This window comes from Cricetulus griseus, chromosome 2 (assembly GCF_003668045.3).
Source record: "Cricetulus griseus strain 17A/GY chromosome 2, alternate assembly CriGri-PICRH-1.0, whole genome shotgun sequence".
Lineage (NCBI taxonomy): Eukaryota > Metazoa > Chordata > Mammalia > Rodentia > Cricetidae > Cricetulus > Cricetulus griseus.
The window spans coordinates 403755722-403776103 of NC_048595.1; the positions used below are offsets into that span (position 1 = coordinate 403755722).

At 40.0% G+C, this 20382-nt stretch overlaps 1 protein-coding gene across 1 annotated transcript in view; it reads right to left on the minus strand.

Annotated features, from left to right (window-relative positions):
- LOC100769249 (signal transducer and activator of transcription 4) overlaps positions 1–20382 on the minus strand; it is an 88264-nt gene that overhangs the window by 13261 nt on the left and 54621 nt on the right. Inside the window, exons 5-13 of the mRNA XM_035439224.1 lie at positions 19780–19858; positions 16105–16190; positions 14475–14626; positions 11183–11341; positions 10505–10597; positions 7505–7564; positions 7238–7255; positions 7055–7148; positions 6054–6098 (exon numbers count right to left, since the gene is read on the minus strand). Coding sequence (XP_035295115.1) covers positions 6054–6098; positions 7055–7148; positions 7238–7255; positions 7505–7564; positions 10505–10597; positions 11183–11341; positions 14475–14626; positions 16105–16190; positions 19780–19858 — 786 coding nt within the window. The remainder of the gene's footprint in view (positions 1–6053; positions 6099–7054; positions 7149–7237; positions 7256–7504; positions 7565–10504; positions 10598–11182; positions 11342–14474; positions 14627–16104; positions 16191–19779; positions 19859–20382) is intronic.

Consider the following 20382-nt stretch of genomic DNA (forward strand, 5'->3'; position numbering starts at 1 on the left):
CCAGGATGTAGTGAAATGAGTAGACTGAGTCACATTACACTAAATTAAGAGAAAGTTATGTGTAATAAATGCTGCTTCCAAATCCCTTAGGCAACCACTGAAAGCATTCCTAGTACATGAACACACCAACTAGTACATAAACATACCAACTAGTACCTGATCATACCAACTAATACATGAACATACCAATTAGTACATAAACATACCAACTAGTACATGAATGTACCAACTAGCCAATTTCCCTTCCCCACACAGCACTGACATCTATTGTTGGTCTTTTGGTTGAGCGTAAGACTAAGGAGCTGGCTTCTATTAGGGCACCAAACTGCATCAAGACTGTTTTTTTGAAGAAGAGTAAAGCTCACTAGCTATAAGGAAAGGTGCTTACACTGGGCATGCACATCACCAAGTCAGGGACCCTGACTTTTCATTTGGGGGTGTTCTTCATTTTTTAAAATCCAGTGCAATGGTAGATAAGCATGGAGAGGACTCCAGCAACATGCAAATGAAAACCCAATAAACATTTAAATTTAAATATTTAATGACCATAAATTAAGTCAACAAACTGCTACAATGTGTCCAGCCTCTTATTTTGACATATAGCCTTCACCTAACTTAACTGATTATTAGTTCAGCACCTCACAGTTGTATATACTTGGGGGACTAGAAAAGCACCATCTCCCCCCACCCTCATTCTAATCTGTAGCTTAACTCATGTGATTAAGTATGTGGCTAATAGTTATTATGGCTATTTTCCTCTGCTTTTTTTATTTTTTAAAAAAAGCTCTTTAGCATGCAAATGTGGGGTCTTAGAACACACACATACACACACACACACACACACACACACACACACACACACACACACACACGTATTTGGGAAGGAGCAGGGTTATGGTCATGGAGGGGTAATAAGGAGAGAGGAAATGGTGTTATATTTTAATTTTAAAAAGAGAGTAGGCAAAATGAAGCTACAAACAGAGCAATGACAGTCAGGGTTGTCCATTAAACTTGGAAGAAAATTTCGTGCTTTAGGGTTTTGTTTTTTTTAAATCTAGATGACAAGAAGTCTTTTTGGTGATTCTAACCAATTTATGTTGTTTACCTGAAATCCCCTGATCCATTAGGATGCACATTTACAAGAGAATACAGCAATGAGGCCAATATCCAATACACAGGACTGGATAAAAGAAGTCTGACAGAGAGATACATCATTAATTTCCAGCACTCCCACGGCCATCAATCAAAGTTGTCATTATTTTGTCAGTGCAGTCCAAGCCAGACAACACTCAGCTTCATAGTCCTGGAGTCGTTTCCTCAGTCTGTCCCTATTATTTTTTTTTCTGCTGACTGTCTAGTAGCACATCCTGGAACCCTCAACAACATGAACAAATGCTTGAATCTTCCAGGAAGGAGAAACTCTTGTTTGTTCCTTTGTGTTGGCTTGTCTGATTGCTTGAGATGGGTGTCCTGTAACCTAGGCAGGCTTCAAACTTGCTGTGAGCTGGCGCATACCTTGAAGTCTTCTGCTTCCCCCCTCCTCTGCCTCTGAGTATGGAGATAACGAGTGTGCACCACATCCCGTCCTTTGCTTGTTTAACAAGCTATAGCCTACATAACAGCACAGGCACAACTGTGGCACTTAGGAAACAACCCTTCCAGCAAATATTTACCTAGCATCTTAAAAACAAAACTAAGAACTGGCTTGGATGCTGGCAAATAATGAGGAGAGAGAGTTAATGGTACAATCCCACCGTCACAGACTCACATGAAGTGACAAAGTCTTCTCCACATGTATGTACGAGGATACTGAATGGACACTGCGGGCAGAAAGGGCTGGGTTTATAGGAAGCCGCTGATAACACTGTCTCTCCTAAAGAAAATGTTACCACTCCTCCATTCAGTTCTAAGGAAAACCACTTGCTGTGAAATGCCACGGGCTAGTTGGGTCCTGAGTAGTGAGTGCGCCTGTGTTTGAGAACACTGAACCATGAAAGAACATCTGTCTGGCTGCTTGGTGAAGTGAAACTTGCCACCTGGGCTTTACTAATAGGTTCTTTGTACATCACGACTTTCCACCACCTACAACCACAACACCTCAGTCTGTGGCTAAAACTTACTTATTTTACAGGATAGAGCGATAGCTTCAAGGTCTGGTCACTTGAGAGATGACAGAATCATCTTATTTATTTACTTAGTGCTATTGTGACTCTTCTTGGGAAGGGACAAGGGTGAGAGAGAGAGGCAGTGATTGCCAGCCTCAAGGTATGCTGAGACATTCCAAACCAAAGTTCTAAAATTCATTTAAAACAATGTGAAGCTCCTCCCCTTCTGTGCTCCTGAGGACTGTAAAATTTTAGTCAAAGAAGCTTATTTAGAGACTATCTATTCTAATGAGTTTTAAAAAAATTTAAAAAAAAAGATTTCTCTGTGTGAGTGTGTGTGGCGGCGTGAGGGGCACATGCCATGACTTGAGTAGGGTGGTCAGAGCACAACTTGTGGGGGCCGTTTCTCTTCTGAACATGGGTCAGCATGCTTGGTGACAAGTTTTTATACTTACTGAGCCATCCCATTAATAGAGCTTCTTTGTTTTGTCAAACCGCAAAACACATTTTAAAAATCTCCCATCTATCTGTGCTCCCATCTGAAAAGAAGATTAAGTAAAGCCATCCCAGAATAAGCAAGGGTGAAGAACCCAGAGCAAGGTGGGGAGGCCAAAGGCCCATTTGGTCCCCTGGGTTTTTGAGAACAGAATGAGTCTCAGGCAACTTCCTCTCCTTGCCTAAGTCAGTTACAGGGTAGAGACATTAAGGGATGTGTCATCCCCAACACCTTGCCATCTTCTTTGTCATTTAACAGCTACCCAGTATGAATCTCATAACCACAAAACACAACTTAAGGATCCAAAGTTGTGTGTGTGCTTGTGTTTGGTGTGTGTGTGTGTGTGTGTGTGTGTGTGTGTGTGTGTGTGTGTGTGTGTGTGTGTTAATGGTAGGGTCAGTGCAGGGGACCTTAGGTGGTACCACGAAACTCAAGACAAGAAGTTTCCAAAAGGGGTCAAACTTGAAATGCAGTCTGGGGAGGACTTGCGCACTTGAGACAGACTTGCAGATAGATAGGGGATGTGCCCTCCCGTGAAAGAGGCCATGTTTCCAGTTAAGCATGTGGCACGTGGACAGAGAAGGACAAAGGTCCACAGTTGTTTCAGGTCATTGAATGTGTTTCCCACCGATGTAATACCTACCCTCCCCAGAGTGGGCAGATAGATCCCTGATCTGCATGAGCCACTCCAACTTCGGCCCATATACCACCGAGAACTAACTCACACATCATCCCCACATATTCCTGTCAAAACCCTGGGAAGCATAGGGTAACACTAACTATGTTCTGTAGAGAGGAGCAAAGTTAGCTTTCCCATGAGAAGCAGAGCCCAAGTCAAGTGCTGTTTTCACAATCCTCAGAGGCATAGCAGGGATGCAAACAGGGGCCCAGCAGGTAAAAGGCATTAACATTTCCTAAGGAATTGTTATGCTAATTTCTTTCTAGACTCTGCAAGGAGTCTATGCTGAGATAATCCCCATTTCTGAACTAGCAGGCAATGTGTGAAGTGGGGTAGGAGGAGATGCTCCCCTCTTCCAGAGATTGTAAGATCCCAAAAGGATGTATCCGAGAAGGTTGAGCAGTACAGACTGCCAGGGTTTAATGTTGATCCTTGTCATTAACTGCCTGTGCAAACCTGAGACGAGTTTAGCTCCCCTAACTAGAATGTGTATGCTACCCACTTAATAGTGTTAGCACCGAACACCCAGTACATCAGGGGGAACTGGTAAATGAATTCTCAGCAGGGTATGCACAATCGCTGCAGGTGCTTCTAGATAAGCAATAGCAACCTTTGAAGCTTGAAAATAAGATCTTGGTATCCTTGCTTCCTGTCTTCCTAAAATGTGGAACTATGACCATTGGCCCTGTGCCTTTATGAACACCACCTCACGCATACTAGTCTCCCTTTCCTCATGTTCCTTTGATCATTTCTACTGATTGACCAAATCCCCAGTGTCTGGTTCGTCTTTCTCCACGTTTCCTACCAGTCAACTGTTTCTTGAGCCCACAAAACAGCATTTGAGCCCACAAGGTTTGTTCTAAATGTACCTCGTTGTCATACTAAGAGTATGTCAATAGGGGGAGCTCAAAGAATATCTTAAACAGTGGCCCTGTTTTGCAAAGTTGAAAAAATAAAAAAGAAACAAAGTCATCGTACGGCTGTATGATTTTGTTATCAACTGGAAAATAAGAGGACATAAATTCAAAGCAATATAAGTAGATATTCTTAATAAGACAGTGCTTGGATTTTCTATAGAGGAAGACGATTTACTTAGAGTTTTGTCTCCAAGGAAATCCTGGTACAGATTTTGATTTCACGTGTGATAAAGATGACAATGTAGTGCAAGAGTTGAGCTATTTAGATGTATTCCCATTGGATCTGTTTTGCTTAAGAAAAGTTCAGAATAATTGTGCTTGGTTTGTTCAGACTTGTAAATAATAACATTCAGGGATGTCAAGCTGAATGAAATATTACGACTGTGTTCAAAATTCCACCGAGGTGTGCTTGCGTAATGGCCTTTTGTTTATAACAGTAGTTCAGGAAACCTAGGAAAAATCTCTTGGGAAAGAATTCCTCCCACATGTTTGTTTTGCTAGAACCCTCAAACTCAAAAGCTCCATTCATGTCACTGGGAAGAGAGACTTGCTTGAGGCTCTGCTTGAAGCAGTGTCTACTCTTGATAGGCCACAGCGTGTGGCAATGTCTAAGGTACCACTGAGAGGATGAAGAGTTCCTAGAGGAGAACATGACTGGATGTTAAACCTGGTGGTGGGTCATGTGGCTTGGGGTGTGTGATAGACTACCACTGGATTTATACAGTTCTTCCCAAGGATTCCAACATCTTTGTCCTAAGAGCCGTGATTTAAAAGCCCGGTGACTGGATCTGTACAAACAGGACTGTAATGCCCCTAATTGCTGGGCAATTGCTTCAAAGAGTCAGGTTCACCTTAGCAGCATCTCCAGGCAGGTGTGTCAGGTGTCATCTCCTCTCTTAGAACATAAGAGTACAATATTTCTCTATCGTATGATTCCAAAGGTAACATTTTCAGTCAGTTAGGAATGTGGACTCAAACTTACATTTCCCATATTCAAACATGAAGATAAAAAACATAATGCCAAATTTCCAGGCCAACTCAGAAGATGGCCTTCTCAGTCAGGACTTGACCAATCTATTGACTGGAATGTGGGTGTTCAGACTGGCATATTTGTCCAGTTCAAATATGAAGTATTTTTAAGACCAAAGTAATAGATACTACACAATAAAAGAATTGTTTTTCAGCTATGATTTTCATGTAATGTGCCATGATTTTGAAACTTATTTCACATCTGTGGGAAAATAAATTATTTTAAGATAGCTTACCATGATGGAGAGCTAATTAAAGAAACCATGATACCTATATATTATATAATATAATGAAACAATTTAAATCATGTTCTCTAAAAGGATTGGGAAAGATGAAAAGCTCTTAGCCATATGTAGCCATGCCAATCAAAAAATTATGAAACAATATATATGACATATTTTTTGTTTTGTTTTGTTTTTGAGACACGGTTTCTCTATGTAGCCCTGGCTGTCCTGGAACTTATTCTGTAGACCAGGCTGACCTTAAACTCACAGAGATCTACCTGCCTCTACCTCCCGAGTCCTGGGATTAAAGGCATGCACCACCACTGCCTGGCTGACATATTTTTGAGGCATACAAGATTAGCCTGAAAAACCCAGAAGGTTAATGTTTTCTCTGCAGGGTGTTTTTTTTTTTATTGTTATTGATGTGTTATTTTAATTTCATCCTTCAAAAATTCCCATATTATCTGCAATGATCAAGCTTTATGTATACAGTCAGGGAAACAGATTTGATTTGATACAAAAATTAAGCAGTGTAAGAGCTTTGGGGAAATAGTGTTGCAGGATGTTTCCTAGAAACATTTCCCAAGAGTTACTGTAACCCACCTCATTTCCTTTACTTCCAGCGCTGGATTTCATTTCCTTGGGTTGCTATGTGAAAGAAAACAGTTGAGATGGAGGATCATTAATCAGGAACATATCAAGTTGGTTACACCTACTACTGTCATCACGTTCACAGTCATAGTTTTGGCTTCTTTAACAATAACTCGTATCATTTCACACACTGAAGCCTCATTTAGCTGCCTAGAGCCATCAGAAGTTAATACTGAAAACCAAACTAAACCCAAATCATCACATATTTGCTTTTGTAGATGTCTTTCTGCTAACCAACACTCATGTGGATGCTGGCTAAGTGTTAATAAACCAGAGAAATAGTATGTTTGTGGCAAGAAAGGCAACAGGGTCTTTGGAAATCTAAGAAGAGAGAGAGAGGGGGGGAAGAGAAGAAGAGAGAGAAGACAGGAAGAGAACTGAGAACTCTAGGTCAAGAGGAAGTGGTAAACAGGATGGGGCGTGGTCAGAGCTTTCTAGACAATGCCAAGGCAGACTGTACAAGGGTGTGTTGGGAAACCCCAAGAACAGCCCGAGGTTGTTCTGAAATGAAAGTGCTTTCTGCCACACGTTATTGGATATCACTTCCTGGAAGACTTTAAAAATGAAAGCAGAACAGCTCTACACTTAATATAGGTCTCTGCAGTTGTTGTGATCAGCATGGGCCAGTCACAGTGGATGTTTGGCAGTGGTGCATTGCAGTTGTTCAGAACTTAACTGTCAGGTTTCCTGTTCAATGTCTTTTCTACTGCTTTAATTTTTCAATGATGGCAGCTTTGTTTCTCACTATGGTACTTAATGTTACCATGGTGAGAAGTAAGAAATTACGTAAGAAACTTCTTTCTTTTTACAGAAAGTAAATTAAGAAACTATGGTATTCATGTAAGGAACACAACAAAATACCCTGAATTATACAACCTGTTAGCAAAGCTTGAGTAGTGCATGGGTGAGTGGGTGGCTGGGAAGATGCTGTTGTCATCTTATTTTCTACCTACCAAATGTCTAAATTCTACGGAGAGGCTCCCATTGGAGGATTCCTCAATGGACATGGCTTTGACTTGAGTTCCACAAAGCACAAATCTTCTATTGCTAGAGAGAAAAAACTTCACTTTTAAAAAAGGTTTGGGTCAATGTATACTTAATAGCAAGAAAAAAAATCTGCAAAGTAAATATCTTACCTTAGCGTTGAAACATTCCTGTAAAATCAAGAAAAGCCTTTAAAGTAAGCTGGTTATTAGACCCAGGAAGATATTTCTAACTACTTTAAGTTGCACCATATGGAGCATCATCTAAGTCTTCATAGATAAATGTTTGAACTTGAAATCAAGTATTTGAAGTACAGTGATATGTAAAGTTAAAGAAATAGATACAAAAGCTCAAAATTACTACATAAGAATTTAAAAAATCATTCATTTCGATATTTGAAATGAAATTAGAAAACTTACTTGTCTATTGATGCTTTAACTTTCACCTGATAGTTGAGTTCTGGTAATTTTATTAGTAGCCTGGGAAGAAATAAGAATAAAGAATCAAAGATAAAAATTTAGAAGTGGTAAAAGCCTTTTCTACATTTAAATTATTAGATATCTTTCTAGCATATACACGTGAATAAAGCATTATCTCCACTTCCATGTTAATGTGCTTTAAAATATAGAAACCACTTGAGCTTGCTCTGTGACTCTCCTGGCACTGGTCCATGTCACTACTGACAAACACTTGCTGTCTGCACATTTTTTTTTCAGTTGGTAGGTGCTAGATAGATTGACCCATTCAGAAAAACAACTGCATGGGTTGAAATCCGGGTGACATATATATTTAAGAAAAGTTCTTGGCAAGTCTATTAACAGGACTCCAACTTCTCCCATACTGCAGAAACAAATGTTTCGTAAACTTAGCAAAACTAGATAATTCTGATGGTGAAAATATTGAGAAAGATCAAACTTCTAAAATGAATATAGAAAATCCCAATTAAATTATATTTGCAATTTCAAGAATAGTAATGTATTTTCATATCAGCAAACATTCTTATAACTAAAAAAATACCTAACTTCCAACAAAGGAACAATTCATGCTCAGATGAGAATTCCTTCTTTTGACATCAGCTCTTCTATTCTTTTGCTTCCCCACCCCCAAGTCCCAAGGTATACAGATATGCTTATGTCTGTGGGTTCCTTGCATCTTCAGACACACTCACTCATTTACTTACTTATTCATTCATTCATCACTCATTCATTAATTCATCCATGCATGCATGCATTCATTCAGGCCTTATGCATTCATTCAATATATGCTGATCTCATTATGTATGTTGAGTATAGACTCAGATATCTGAAAACTCTTGAGCCAAGATTGACTAATAGAGAAAGGTGGGCATAGCCATGTGTAAAGAAAAGAATCCAGCCAAGCAGATGTGGTTTATAGAATATGGAGGCAATGCATTAGAAATAAGGATACAAAGCCATAGCTCATCCACAGCTTAAGCAAAGATGTGCACGCTGTGAAGCAAAGGCTTCTTTGATGTGTTGACTGAACCACAGGTTGGCTCCAGAGTGGAGTGTGTTCGTGTGAAGTCAGTAGTAGATGGTGACGAGGGTGTGCGGGCTCGTGGACATGGACATATATTTTTCTTCTCCATTGTACTCCTTATTCTGCTCCAGAAAGGATCTGGTCCACTGCAAGGCACTGATGACAGCTCCCAGAGCAGTGAGTGGTTCTCAAACTGTTGGTCATGACCCCTTTTGGGTCACATGTCAGATAATATCTACATTATGATTCATGACAGTAACAAAATTACAGTTATGAAGAAGCAATGAAGTAGCAATGAAAATAATTTTATGGTTGGGGGTCACCACAACGTGAGGAACTATATTAAATGGTCACAGTGTTAGGAAGGGTGAGAATCACTGCCTGAGAGTCTCCCATGTCACCCTCTCTTTGAAACAGGAGAGCACAATGCTATGGCAAAGAGCAGCTTTAGAGGGAAAACTCACATGACAGTGTGTACAAAGATCAGGGAAGGAAGAAGAGGACCCAGCAGTCAAGCTGAAGAGGGGACAGGACACCCACTCCAGGACAGTGGTCTATGCTCAGGCATCATTTCAAACAAGTGCTTCCTGCTACCTGCTCAGGGACCTCTTCCACTCTGCATGTTTCCTAGATAGTCCTTAATATCTTCTCATTTTGTCATACAGCATTTCAACTTCCTTGTCATCTACATGGGTGTCTCAAGAGAAAGTAGGATATCCAGCAGATCTCCATCCTATCTCCCTTGTTACTGTCTCTTGATTTCCATAGAGGTATGGAGATAGGGAATGAACAACTTTTAAGAATGAAATTTTGAAAAGGAACCTGGCTAATCACTTCTGTTTTCCATTCTTGCATCTTGGTGCAAAATTCATACAAAGAAAGCAAGTGAGACTTTTTTTTTTTTTAGTTTTTGGTTTTTGGTTTTTGTTTGTTTGTTTGTTTGATTTTTGTTCATGACACAGTTTCTCTGTGTAGCTTTGTAGACCAGACTGGCCTCAAACTCACAGAGATCCACCTGCCTCTGCCTCCTAAGTGCTGGGATTAAAGGTGAGCGCCATCACCACCCGAGATGTTTAATCAGGGGTTTTGAAATGCAAACTAAAAATGCCTTTGCTTAAAAAGCTGGGTTCCAGTGCTGCCAGGTGACTAAGAGTTCTGTCATAGAACCCTCAGTTGCTCTCCACCATGGAATCAATAAAGATTTCTTAATTTGCTCAGCATTCCTAGTGATTAGGAATGTGCAGCTCTGGGCCTGGAGTTTAAGGCACAATAAAAATCTTTGAAAGCAAGACTGAAACACATTGTCTTAAGTCTACTAGGGAAAACCTAATTTTTCATTGTTCATGTTCATAAAAACGTACCAAATACACAATGAAAGCTCAGTGAAAATCATGCAAGCCCACGTGTCTCTAAATCAGGAGCTCAACAAGGATATACTGAAGACTATAGTGCTTGGATTTTTGTGGGCAACCGAGCAAGCCATTTAACTGGGTAATCACAGGGGAAGCATGTGCCACTCATTTCCTGGATGTTCCGTCTTCCACCGTCTTTTCTATTCTCTCTGTTCCACTCTGTTACAGAGCAGACTCAGCCACTCTTTGTGTATACTCACTCTCCCACAATTCTTCCCTTCTGTCTTTCCAGTCTTTTCTCATGTTAACCTTTTCAGCTATTAATCCCAGAGTGCCTGATATTATGATTGTGTACTCTCATACAAATAGCCCTCATGTCTTCATTAATATCCCACATTGCCATGTTCTTGACAAGCAAGCTCTCATCATAACTTTTCTGCAGGGATTTGCCAAAGTTCAGCCTGGGTCCTCAGCGGTGCTCTATGAAGAATGGCTGAATGTAAAGGGCCTTGATTAACAGTGGCTGCAGTGCTGTAGACATAAAACAACAGAATGGGCTCTGCCTACCTCAGTTTTGCAGTGAACTGAATGAGGGTTTTAAGTACCATCGGCCTCTGAGGGTGTGTTGGCATGCATGGCTGTCGCTCAACCACAAATGAGCTAGATGAAAGGGAAATACCAATTGAAAAGGTTAAAAATATTAACCACAGAGAAACTGGATGCTATTTTCCCAAAAAGTCCAAACTTTTTACACCTGGAAGATGCTGAAACCCCCATTCTACTCCAGTCTTCCCAATAGCTTCTCAAGTCATTCGTGTAAAATAACTGAAGGTCATCCCTAATTAACAATAGTAATTCTTAATTACCAGTTATGGGCTCAATAAAGATTCATGCTTATCCTATATATAACAAAAGATACTTAATTTTATGACATTTTGGACTGAATGTTGGGATTTATGGCCCCCAAATTAGAATTTTTTTCTCAAGTGACCTTACACCCAGGGCTCCCCACCCTCATTTCTTGGATCTGCTCTCAAAAGAAATCTTTAGTCTTCTCTAAAATGTGAAAGTTGAGTATGAGGTGGGTGACGGGGTTGACTAGCTTCTGGGCAACATGTTGCTGGTTAAGGAGTAAAGAGTGGAAATGTGGTCCTGGAGATCTCTGGGGCTCCACCACTGCGTCCTGGGGTCCCTAAAACTCTGCCCCATGTGGAGCCAGGGTGACAGTCAAAGCCACACACTTACTTCTTGAAAAGGTTGTAAATCAGGAAGGTGGCTCTCTCCAACAGGTGTGCTCTCTGGGTGGGGATCGGGTCTCCTTCATAAGTCATCTTGGTAGACTGCTCCTCTAATTTTTCCAGCTGTCGTCTAAGTTGGAAAAGACTTTCTGCCAACAGGGTAAAGCTATGGAACAATAAATGACAGGTTTTTTTCCCCCTACCTAGTGACTGAGCTAGTTTGGCAACTGATCATATTTCATAAATAGTAAACAATTAAATGATTAAATTAATTAAACAGATCACTTAATTCCAATTATGATTTATGACAATTCTTTATTGTTTTTTTTCTAAACCTTCTCTTCCTGAATATGTATCATGTTAAATCTTTTCTAATTTGTGCTTTTAATTTACAGACACCCTTTATGAAATGCTGTCAGCATCTGGAGCCAAATCCCTTTTAATTGGCCTCTAGATTCTGTTAAGTGTTCATATTAAGAACATGGCTTTCACTAAGTCAGAGACAGGCCAATTTAGAATACAGGGTACAAGCCATGGAGCATGTTACATGTAAAACCCACCTTCCTCTCCACTCTACACATTTACAGTTTCTGGGTGTTAGTGTAAAGTGATGGCTGAGTCATTCTGACAGAAGTTCCACAGTGTTTGGGAATGCTTGCTCCTAATACCTAAGTGGACTTGTTCATTATGTGCTGATCTTGCCCTAGAGATGGAGGTGAGGTCAGGTCAGCTGGAGAGGAACAGGAAGAGGAAGGGGGTTCCACTGGAGGAGCAGAGTACTTCAGCTGTCCTTCCAGCCACTCTTCTCTCAAGCATTAGACAGATGGGATCAGGGGAGGAGCAGGAGTGGTGGCCCCTGCTAGGTTTCACTGTAGGCACCATTACTAAACGGTCTTCATTATTCCCTTTGTTGCTTGTCTTTTTTTCACAGCAGTTCTTGGGGTTTACAGAATTGAGGAAAATGAGTATGTTTTAAAAAAGAGCGCACGGCTTTACTTCTCTTGAGGAGTAAGCCTAAAACAAGCAGGGGCATGACACACTTCCATTTTCTGCAATTATCCCTTAGAAAGGAATTTTGAGTTTTAACTGATTTTGTTTCTCCGTATGTTTTTTGACTGTTCTCTTGGACAGTCTTATTTTGTATTTGAATCAGAAACCTTTATCAACATTATTATCTTGTAAGGCAAAAAGATAGTATCTATATTTAATGTCATGTCTGTATTTTAAGTAGCAATGTCTTGTGTTGACTGCTGGAGATTATGTCACTTGTTATTGTGTTATAATTTTGTATAGGGTCTTGCTATGTAAACAAGGGTGGTTTGGAACATGTGTGACTTCCCTGAGATGGTAGTCTGTGTCATCATACCTAGCTTAACTTTCTTTTTAACTGGCCAGCAAATGTTGTGTATATTTCTAGTTTTACACATGTTATTTTGACATATTTGTATATTGAAGGATGGCCAAATCAAAACTAAAACATATGTATTGTCCCACACAACCTTCTTTTTATAAGAACAGAAAATTTACTTAGTAATTTTCAAGTGTATAAGCTATTGGTAACTACAGTCATCATGATGTATTTTTTCCAACTAAAATTTTTGCATCCTTGACCAACATACTTAAAAAAGTGAATGTGTCTGAAAGCATAAAACTAAATGCTTAACTCATAAGACACACATTTTAAAAACTTGTTTTTGAGATTTTTGAAGCTAATGTTTATTATATCCTTAAGGCAATTCATTGTTGGCTTCAAAAAAATCATTTGTGTCCCTTTTAGGGTCCCCCTTTTTACCTAGTTTCTCTGGGGTTATGGATTGTAAGTCTAATTATCTTTTGCTTTATATCTAATATCCACTTATGAGTGAATACATATTGTGTTTGTCTTTCTGGGTCTGCATTACCTCCCTCAGGATTTTTTCTAGTTCCATCCACTTGCCTGCAATTTTCAAAATATCATTGTTTTTTTACTGATGAGTAAATGTAACACATTTTCTTTATCCATTCTTTGGTTGAGGGGCATCTAAGTTGTTTCTAGGTTCTGGCTATTACAAATAATGCTGCTATGAACATAGTTGAGCAAATATCCTCGTGGTATGAATGTGCATTCTTTGGGTATATGCCCAAGAGTGGTATCTTTGGGTTTTGAGGTAGAATGAATGCCAATTTTCTGAGAAACCACCATACTGATTCCCAAAGTGGCTGGACCAGTTTGCACTCCCACCAGTAATGGAGGAGAGCTCCCCTTACTTCACATCCTCTCCAGCATAAGGTGTCATCAAGATCTCCTGGGTAAACTGTGAGGGGGGCATAAAAGGTGAGGATCCAGAAGGCAGTTTGAGGGAGGGGTGGAGAGGGATAGGGAAAGCAAAGAAAGAAATCCCTCTTGATAGAGGGAGCCATTTGGGGGTTAGAGAGAAACCTGGAGCTAGAGAAATTCCCCAAAATCCACAAGGATGACTCCAGCTAAGAATCCTAGCAATAATGGAAGTGTCTGAAGGGACCTTCCACTTTAATCAGATTAGTGGCTACCCTAATTGTCATCATAGAATCTACATGCAGTAACTGATGGAAGCAGATGCAGTGAGTCACAGCCAAGCACTGGGCTGAGCTCCTGGAGTTCAGTTGAAGAGAGGGAGGAGGGATCATATGAGCAAGGGGGGTGGGCAGTCAAGATCATGATGGGGAAACCACAAAGACACTGAATCCAAGCTAGTGGGAGCTCACAGACTATGGACTGGAACCTGGGGAACCTGCATGGAGCTGAACTAGGCCCTCTGAATATGGATGACAATTATGTGACGATCTGTTAGAGGGGCCCCAGCAGTGGGATCAGGACCTATCCTGGGTGCATGAATTGTCTCTTTGGAGCCCATTCCCAATGGTGGGATACTTTGTTCAGCCTTGATACAGGTGGAGAGGCTTGGTCCTGCCTCAATTTGGTATACCAGACTTTGTTGACTCCCCAAGGAAGACCTTACCCCCTCTGAGGAGTGGATGGGGGGGTGAGAGGGAAGGGGATGGGGGTGGGAGGAGGGGAAACTGGGGTTGGTATGTAAAATTAAAAATACTTTTTTAAATAAAGAAAAAAAATCATCAGAGTCTTTTAAGACATGTATGCTTATTGAGGAATTCTTAGGCATGGGACATGCTTCCTTTTCCTTCCCAAATGAGGGAAGCTAAGAACACTGGCTGCCTCTGTGCTCAGCAGTCCCCAAGCTTGGTGAAACCTGCGCTCCCTGAGCACACTGAAGCCTGCACTTCCTGTGGTTTTCACTAGAAACTAAAGTCGATCGCTTTACCAGTTTTGAAGCTGGTCCAGCCCATTGTGGAGTGGGCCACCGATGCAGGCGATCTGCTGCCGCCTCTTCCAGTCCTGCAGCTCTTCTGTCAGCATGGTGTTCATTAGCAGGTCCGACTCATTCACTATTTGTGTCATCTTACTGAGCACTTCCTAAAGACAGACGGCAGGTGAAGAGACCTACAGAACACCCAGGTGCCAACTCTGCTTACAAAGCACACTGCTCTGAGAGATGAAGGTTTGACTAAAGTCAACCAGATGTTTGATCAAGACTAGTTTCTATTTGGTATAGCATTGCCTTTCCAAACAATAAAGTCATTACAGTTGGATAACGTCACAAGAACTGTGGCCACAGTTGACATTCTCGTGTCCAATGGGAACTTCTGGCTGTCCTAAACATGCTTTTGAACACTTGTTTGCATGTGTACCAGAATTGTGCCTGTATGCATGTCCAGATGATGTGTGTGCAGTCCCTGCAGAAGCCAGAAGAGGTGTTGGATTCCATAGGAGTGGATCACTTAGCAGTGAGCCACCATGTAGGTTCTGGGAAGGGAACCTTCATTGTCTGGAATAATGGTTCTTAACCCATTACTCCAGCATCTGTTTTTACTTTTTTTATGAATGTGATTATCCATCTATTTGTAAATACACTGATTAAAACTTGGGTCTTTCTGTGTTATTTTTTTTTCTTCAGACTTTATTTGAGCTCAGGGAGGCATAGTGAAGTAACTTTCATAGGCATAGGGATTAGGAGATGGAATTTTCAATAGCATTGTGAGTTTGGACATAGCGTTTAAACTTGCTAAAATTTAGTTTTCTCATATATGTAATTGGGTGGATGGGATAAACTGTTTCAGAGTTCCTTCTCTCTTGAATTTTATTTTTCAAGCAAAACAAGGTGGCACATGTCAGACATAAACAGATTAGCCATAAAAGCCTGACATTTTAGCTTGGACTAATTTCTCACATGCTTGCAATATTATGTATTCCTAGTTATATTTATAATCAATTTAAGGTGAAAGTAAACTTATTTGGATCCATATCAGTTTATTCACCAAAAAGTGATTGTTTAGAAATGAACTACTGATTCAACAGTTATTGGTTAAATCCCAATTGCATTTACTTTTAAAGATAGGTTAGAAAATTGTAATAGGAGTAATTAGTCTCTTGAAAATATTTCATTGAGCTAAAAAAAATACTTATGTTCATTGCCAACAAACTGCTCTGAAGTTTGGGAGATTTCATGAATAGGACAGTATTTAACAATGTCATCCTCAGAATGCAATATAAAACACTAATTTTTCCAATAAAGTTTTTCGTCACCAAGTAATTTTTAACTATAAATATGCAGTGTAACCCACTTCAGCCTGCTAAATAGTGAAAAATAAAACTTGGTTCAGCTCCCACCTTAAGTTAACGAACGACACCTCCAGCAGCATTTCACAGGCTTGGGGGGGGGGCAGTGTGACTGTGCAAGTTTACTCAGTCATGGAGGACAGTTCCTGGAAACACTGGCATCTTTTCCTTCAGTGTAAATGGAACTGATAAAATCTGAGGCCTTGGTTGTGTTTGGTAAGATGAGGTTTAGGAAAAGAAGCCTGGCAAATGGCAGATTAAAATTCTTCACCAACCTTTCTCTTGAAGTCCAGGCTGTTAAGCATTTCTTGCAGTGTCAAAACTTCTTGGTTCATCAAGATACTATTCTTGTCACCCTGATCTGCAAAGGGGAGGAGAGCAGATCCAGAATCATCACCACTGGGGAAAGCCTTTTATTCCCCAAAGTCCCCATTGAGATCCAGCCCCAAACCAGCCCTGGACAGGACCAGGGGCCTAGGCTGTCAGAGACAAAATGGGCTCCCAGCATGAGCATAAAAGTCCAGTCTGGGAATGTTCTCATCCTGCCAGGAAAGAATTCCAGCCAAGAGTGCATAGGGACTCCTTATCTCTCTATATGACAGAAGGAGGATGCCCTTCACCTGGTACTCATTTTGGTGGTGGACAAAGCAAGGTTTTTTAAAAAATATATTTAAATTTAAAACAATCTTATTTTACACACCAATCCCAGTTCCCTCTCCCTCCTGTCCTCCCTTTCCTCCCACCCACCCCCATCCCACTCTCCATCCACTCCTCAGGGGGTGAGGCCTTCCATGAGGGATCATCAAAGTCGGTCACATCATCTGGGGCAGAACCTAGGCTCTCCCCTACCCTCTGTGTATCTAGGTTGGGAAAGTATTCCTCCATAGGAATACTGACTAAAGGGTGGGTTTTTTTGGTTTTCTGTTTTGTTTTGTTTTGGTTTAGTTTTTTGAGACAGGGTTTTTCTGTGGCTTTGAAGCCTATCCTGGAACTAGCTCTTGTAGACCAGGCTGGTCTCAAACTCACAGAGATCCACCTGCCTCTACTTCCCCTGTGCTGGGACTAAAGGCATGGGCCACCACTGCCCGGTTATGAAGGAAGGGTTTTTAATGGGCTTGTTTTACTGGTTCTGCCTGCACTAAGGAAAAAAAAAATGCTTGTTAGATATAAGGAAAGGGGATTCCTTGTGATCAAGATTAAATCACATGACTCATTCTGCGGCCACTACCTATCTCTCCCCAATCCATTCGTTCTCTGCCTGGTAAAGTTATTTAGTCTTAATGAACTTATAGGAACTAGTAAAACTAAAATTTCTGTTTTTTCATTTTTCCTTAAAAAATGGACTAGCCTCACAGCAAAACTGGTCAAGGAAAACAATAGAAAATAAAACAAAATGAAAAATTAGCCCATTGGATGGGGAGATATGCAATATCTATCATATTGCTTAGTTTGAACATTAAACCCATTGGTACACAGCAAGTGCTGAGGGTGGAGATGCTTATCTAACTTGTAAAATTGCAAAAGAACAACAACAACAACAAAAACAACCCAAAAACCAAATTTCTCTACAAATTGTCACTAATCTTCAGGATGTTATTTCTGGTTGTAACAGTTCACAAATTCTCCCCTTCTTGGAAGTTGTGGGTATATTGCTTTAGCAGCTGAAAGTTCACTAACCAATACTTTCCAGTTTTCTCTACAATTTGTTTCTCCTGTTATCTTTCATTTCACTTGTATCCATGTGGGAAAACATGGTTGATTTAATTCATTAAAAATGATTGTTTTAGGGTCTGGAGAGATGGCTCAGAGGATAGGCGCACTGCCTGCTGTTCCAGAGGTCCTGAGTTCAATTCCCAGCAACCACATGGTGGCTCACAACCATCTGTAATGAGATCCATGCCCTCTCTGACCTGAAGGCCTACATGTAGGCAGAACACTGTATACATAATAAATAAATAAATCTTTTAAAAAATGATTGTTTTAAAACATTTTTGGTGTCTTTCTGTGCCATCACACAACCCAGGCTGGCCTTATTCCGGTGCAGCTGAGGGTGATCTTGAACTGTTATTGCCTCCACCTCCTAAGTGATGGGTTATAGGTATAAATCATTATGCCTGGATTCACTTTTTAGTTCTTTACAATGCACATGAAAACTGACAAATATTGAGGTAACATAGAAAATAAATGCTACATTCAAAATAGTTTGATTGTTTAATAAATCTTGTTATACTGCAATTCTTAAACTTCATAGTTTATGTGGAAATTGTAGTAAGCCTGTCTTCAATGGTACTTGATGAAATATAGTGCTTCCAGACTTTTCTAGGATCACAGATCCCTTTGATAAGTGGCTAAACTTAAGTTGTGCTATTTCTTCTAAAGAGAACATTGCAACATGTAAATAATCACGAACATTTTGAATATTTTATGGCAGTTATGACATCCTGAAGGTGACAGGAGAATATAAAACATCTTCTTCAGAAAAATTAAGTATTTGATAACAGTCATCCATACTGCCTTTCCGGTATATGTAACACTTGATTAATTAAAGGGGATTCTGTAAAGTAGATGTTTATATTTGCTTTCTTTTAAAAATATTTTGAAATAATGTAAAATATGACAGGGTTCCCATCTTTCCTTGTGATGGTTTGAAAGATAATAGCCCCATAGCTTATATGTTTGAATGCTTAATCCCTAGTTAGTGGAACTGTATGGTAAGGAATGGAGCAGGTGTGGCCCTGTTGGAGAAGGTGTGTCACTGGGGCTGGGCTTTGAGGTTTCAAAAGCTAATGCCAGGCCCAGATTCTCTCTCTCTTTCTCTGCCTATGGATCAGGACATAGCTCTCAGCTACTGCTCCAGCACCTGCCTGCCTGCATGACACCATGTTCCCCACTATAAGTGAGCCCCAATTAAATGCTTTCTTCTAAAAGCTGCTCTTTTCAGGACTAGAAAAGTAAATGTCTATCTAATGTCCTGGGTTGTCTGACACAAGCACAGCATGATGATCAAAACAGACAGAGTTCTATCAACTAATTTAGACAGAACCAACTAGAATGTCAACAATTATCCCAATAATTGCAGCATAGATAGACTATCAATCTACTATTGCTTGTATATCTCAGGTCTTATATTTTTATTTTCTCCACCTATTTATTAAAAATCATCTAACTATAAACAAACTTAATGTTTAAGTACACAGAGTCAAATAAATTCAGCATCTTTCTATTTTGACATTTATTATGTTTTAAAAATGAAACTTTAAAATTGCATATATAATTTCTAATTCTTTGGAAGTTAAAATAAATACATATATGTTTGTGACTATGTAGAGAAAGTGTAAGGTATTTTAACCATGTTTATCTGTAGATTGCGAAGATTTCGGGTGATTTTTATTTTTTGCCTAATTTGTAAATTTTCTTCTATGACATTCTACTTTATAATTTTTGAATATTATAAGAACTCATCTAATATCAGCAACTCCCTGACTGTATTAGATGATTATTTTATTTTTATTAGTTGGTTTTATTTTTCTTTTGAGGAAGTTTCTTGCTATGTGTCTCAGGCTGGCTTCCAACTCTCCACTCTCCTGCTTTAGCCTCCCAATCGTTTGAATTCTAGGCGTGTGCACCACACCCAGCCTGAAGCTCTTGACTCCCCAGAATACTCTTCCAGGGCAGACACATACTGCAGTGGGTATAATTTCTCATGTAACTTGTAATTTGCTTTGAATCGGTTAGTAAATACATTATGTATATAACCTAAATGGAGAGAAGGAACAAGCAGAACTGGAAATATTCTTTGTCTACATTCCTCAAAAAATGAAATTGGTAGGGAGCTCACATAAGGGTGATGATCAAATTATCTTGCAGCTCAACTCCAACCGGTGAAGAAGCCCAATAATTATGCTGCTTTTATGTCCCCCTGTAGAATCATAGACAAAACAATAACTTACCCATTGTCTGAATTGTTTTATACCTGTAGTCAAATTCATCTTGCAGATCTTCTAAGTATTTGGTGTCTTGTTCTGTCATCTTTATACAAAAGAAAACATGCTCAAAAGAAAATACCAAACTACGTTGCAATGTTTAAGCACCCCCATAGAAACATCATATGTACTTCTAAACAACACACTGGAAGTCCCAGCCTCCAACAGTGAGTGTTGGAAGCCTACACATCCAGCGAGCTACTCCACAAGACAGCTGCATTCTGATGAAGGCCAAGTTAAACATTCTCTTCCACCTTTAAAATATTTATATTTTATGTTTATGACCACACATGCATGCAGTGTCTGAGGAGGTCATCAGATCCCTGGAATTGGAGTGACAGAGTTGAGTTGCCATGTGGAAACCAAACACAGGTCCTCTGCAAGAGTAGCAAGCTCTTAGCCACTGGGCTATCAAGCTCTTAGCCACTGAGCCATCTCTCTCTCTCTCTCTCTCTCTCTCTCTCTCTCTCTCTCTCTCTCTCTCTCTCTCTTTTCTTCTTCTTCCTTCCTGCTTAGGAATCGTCCAGCATCTTTTTTTTTCATTTCTCAATTAGTTACAAGAGCTACTAA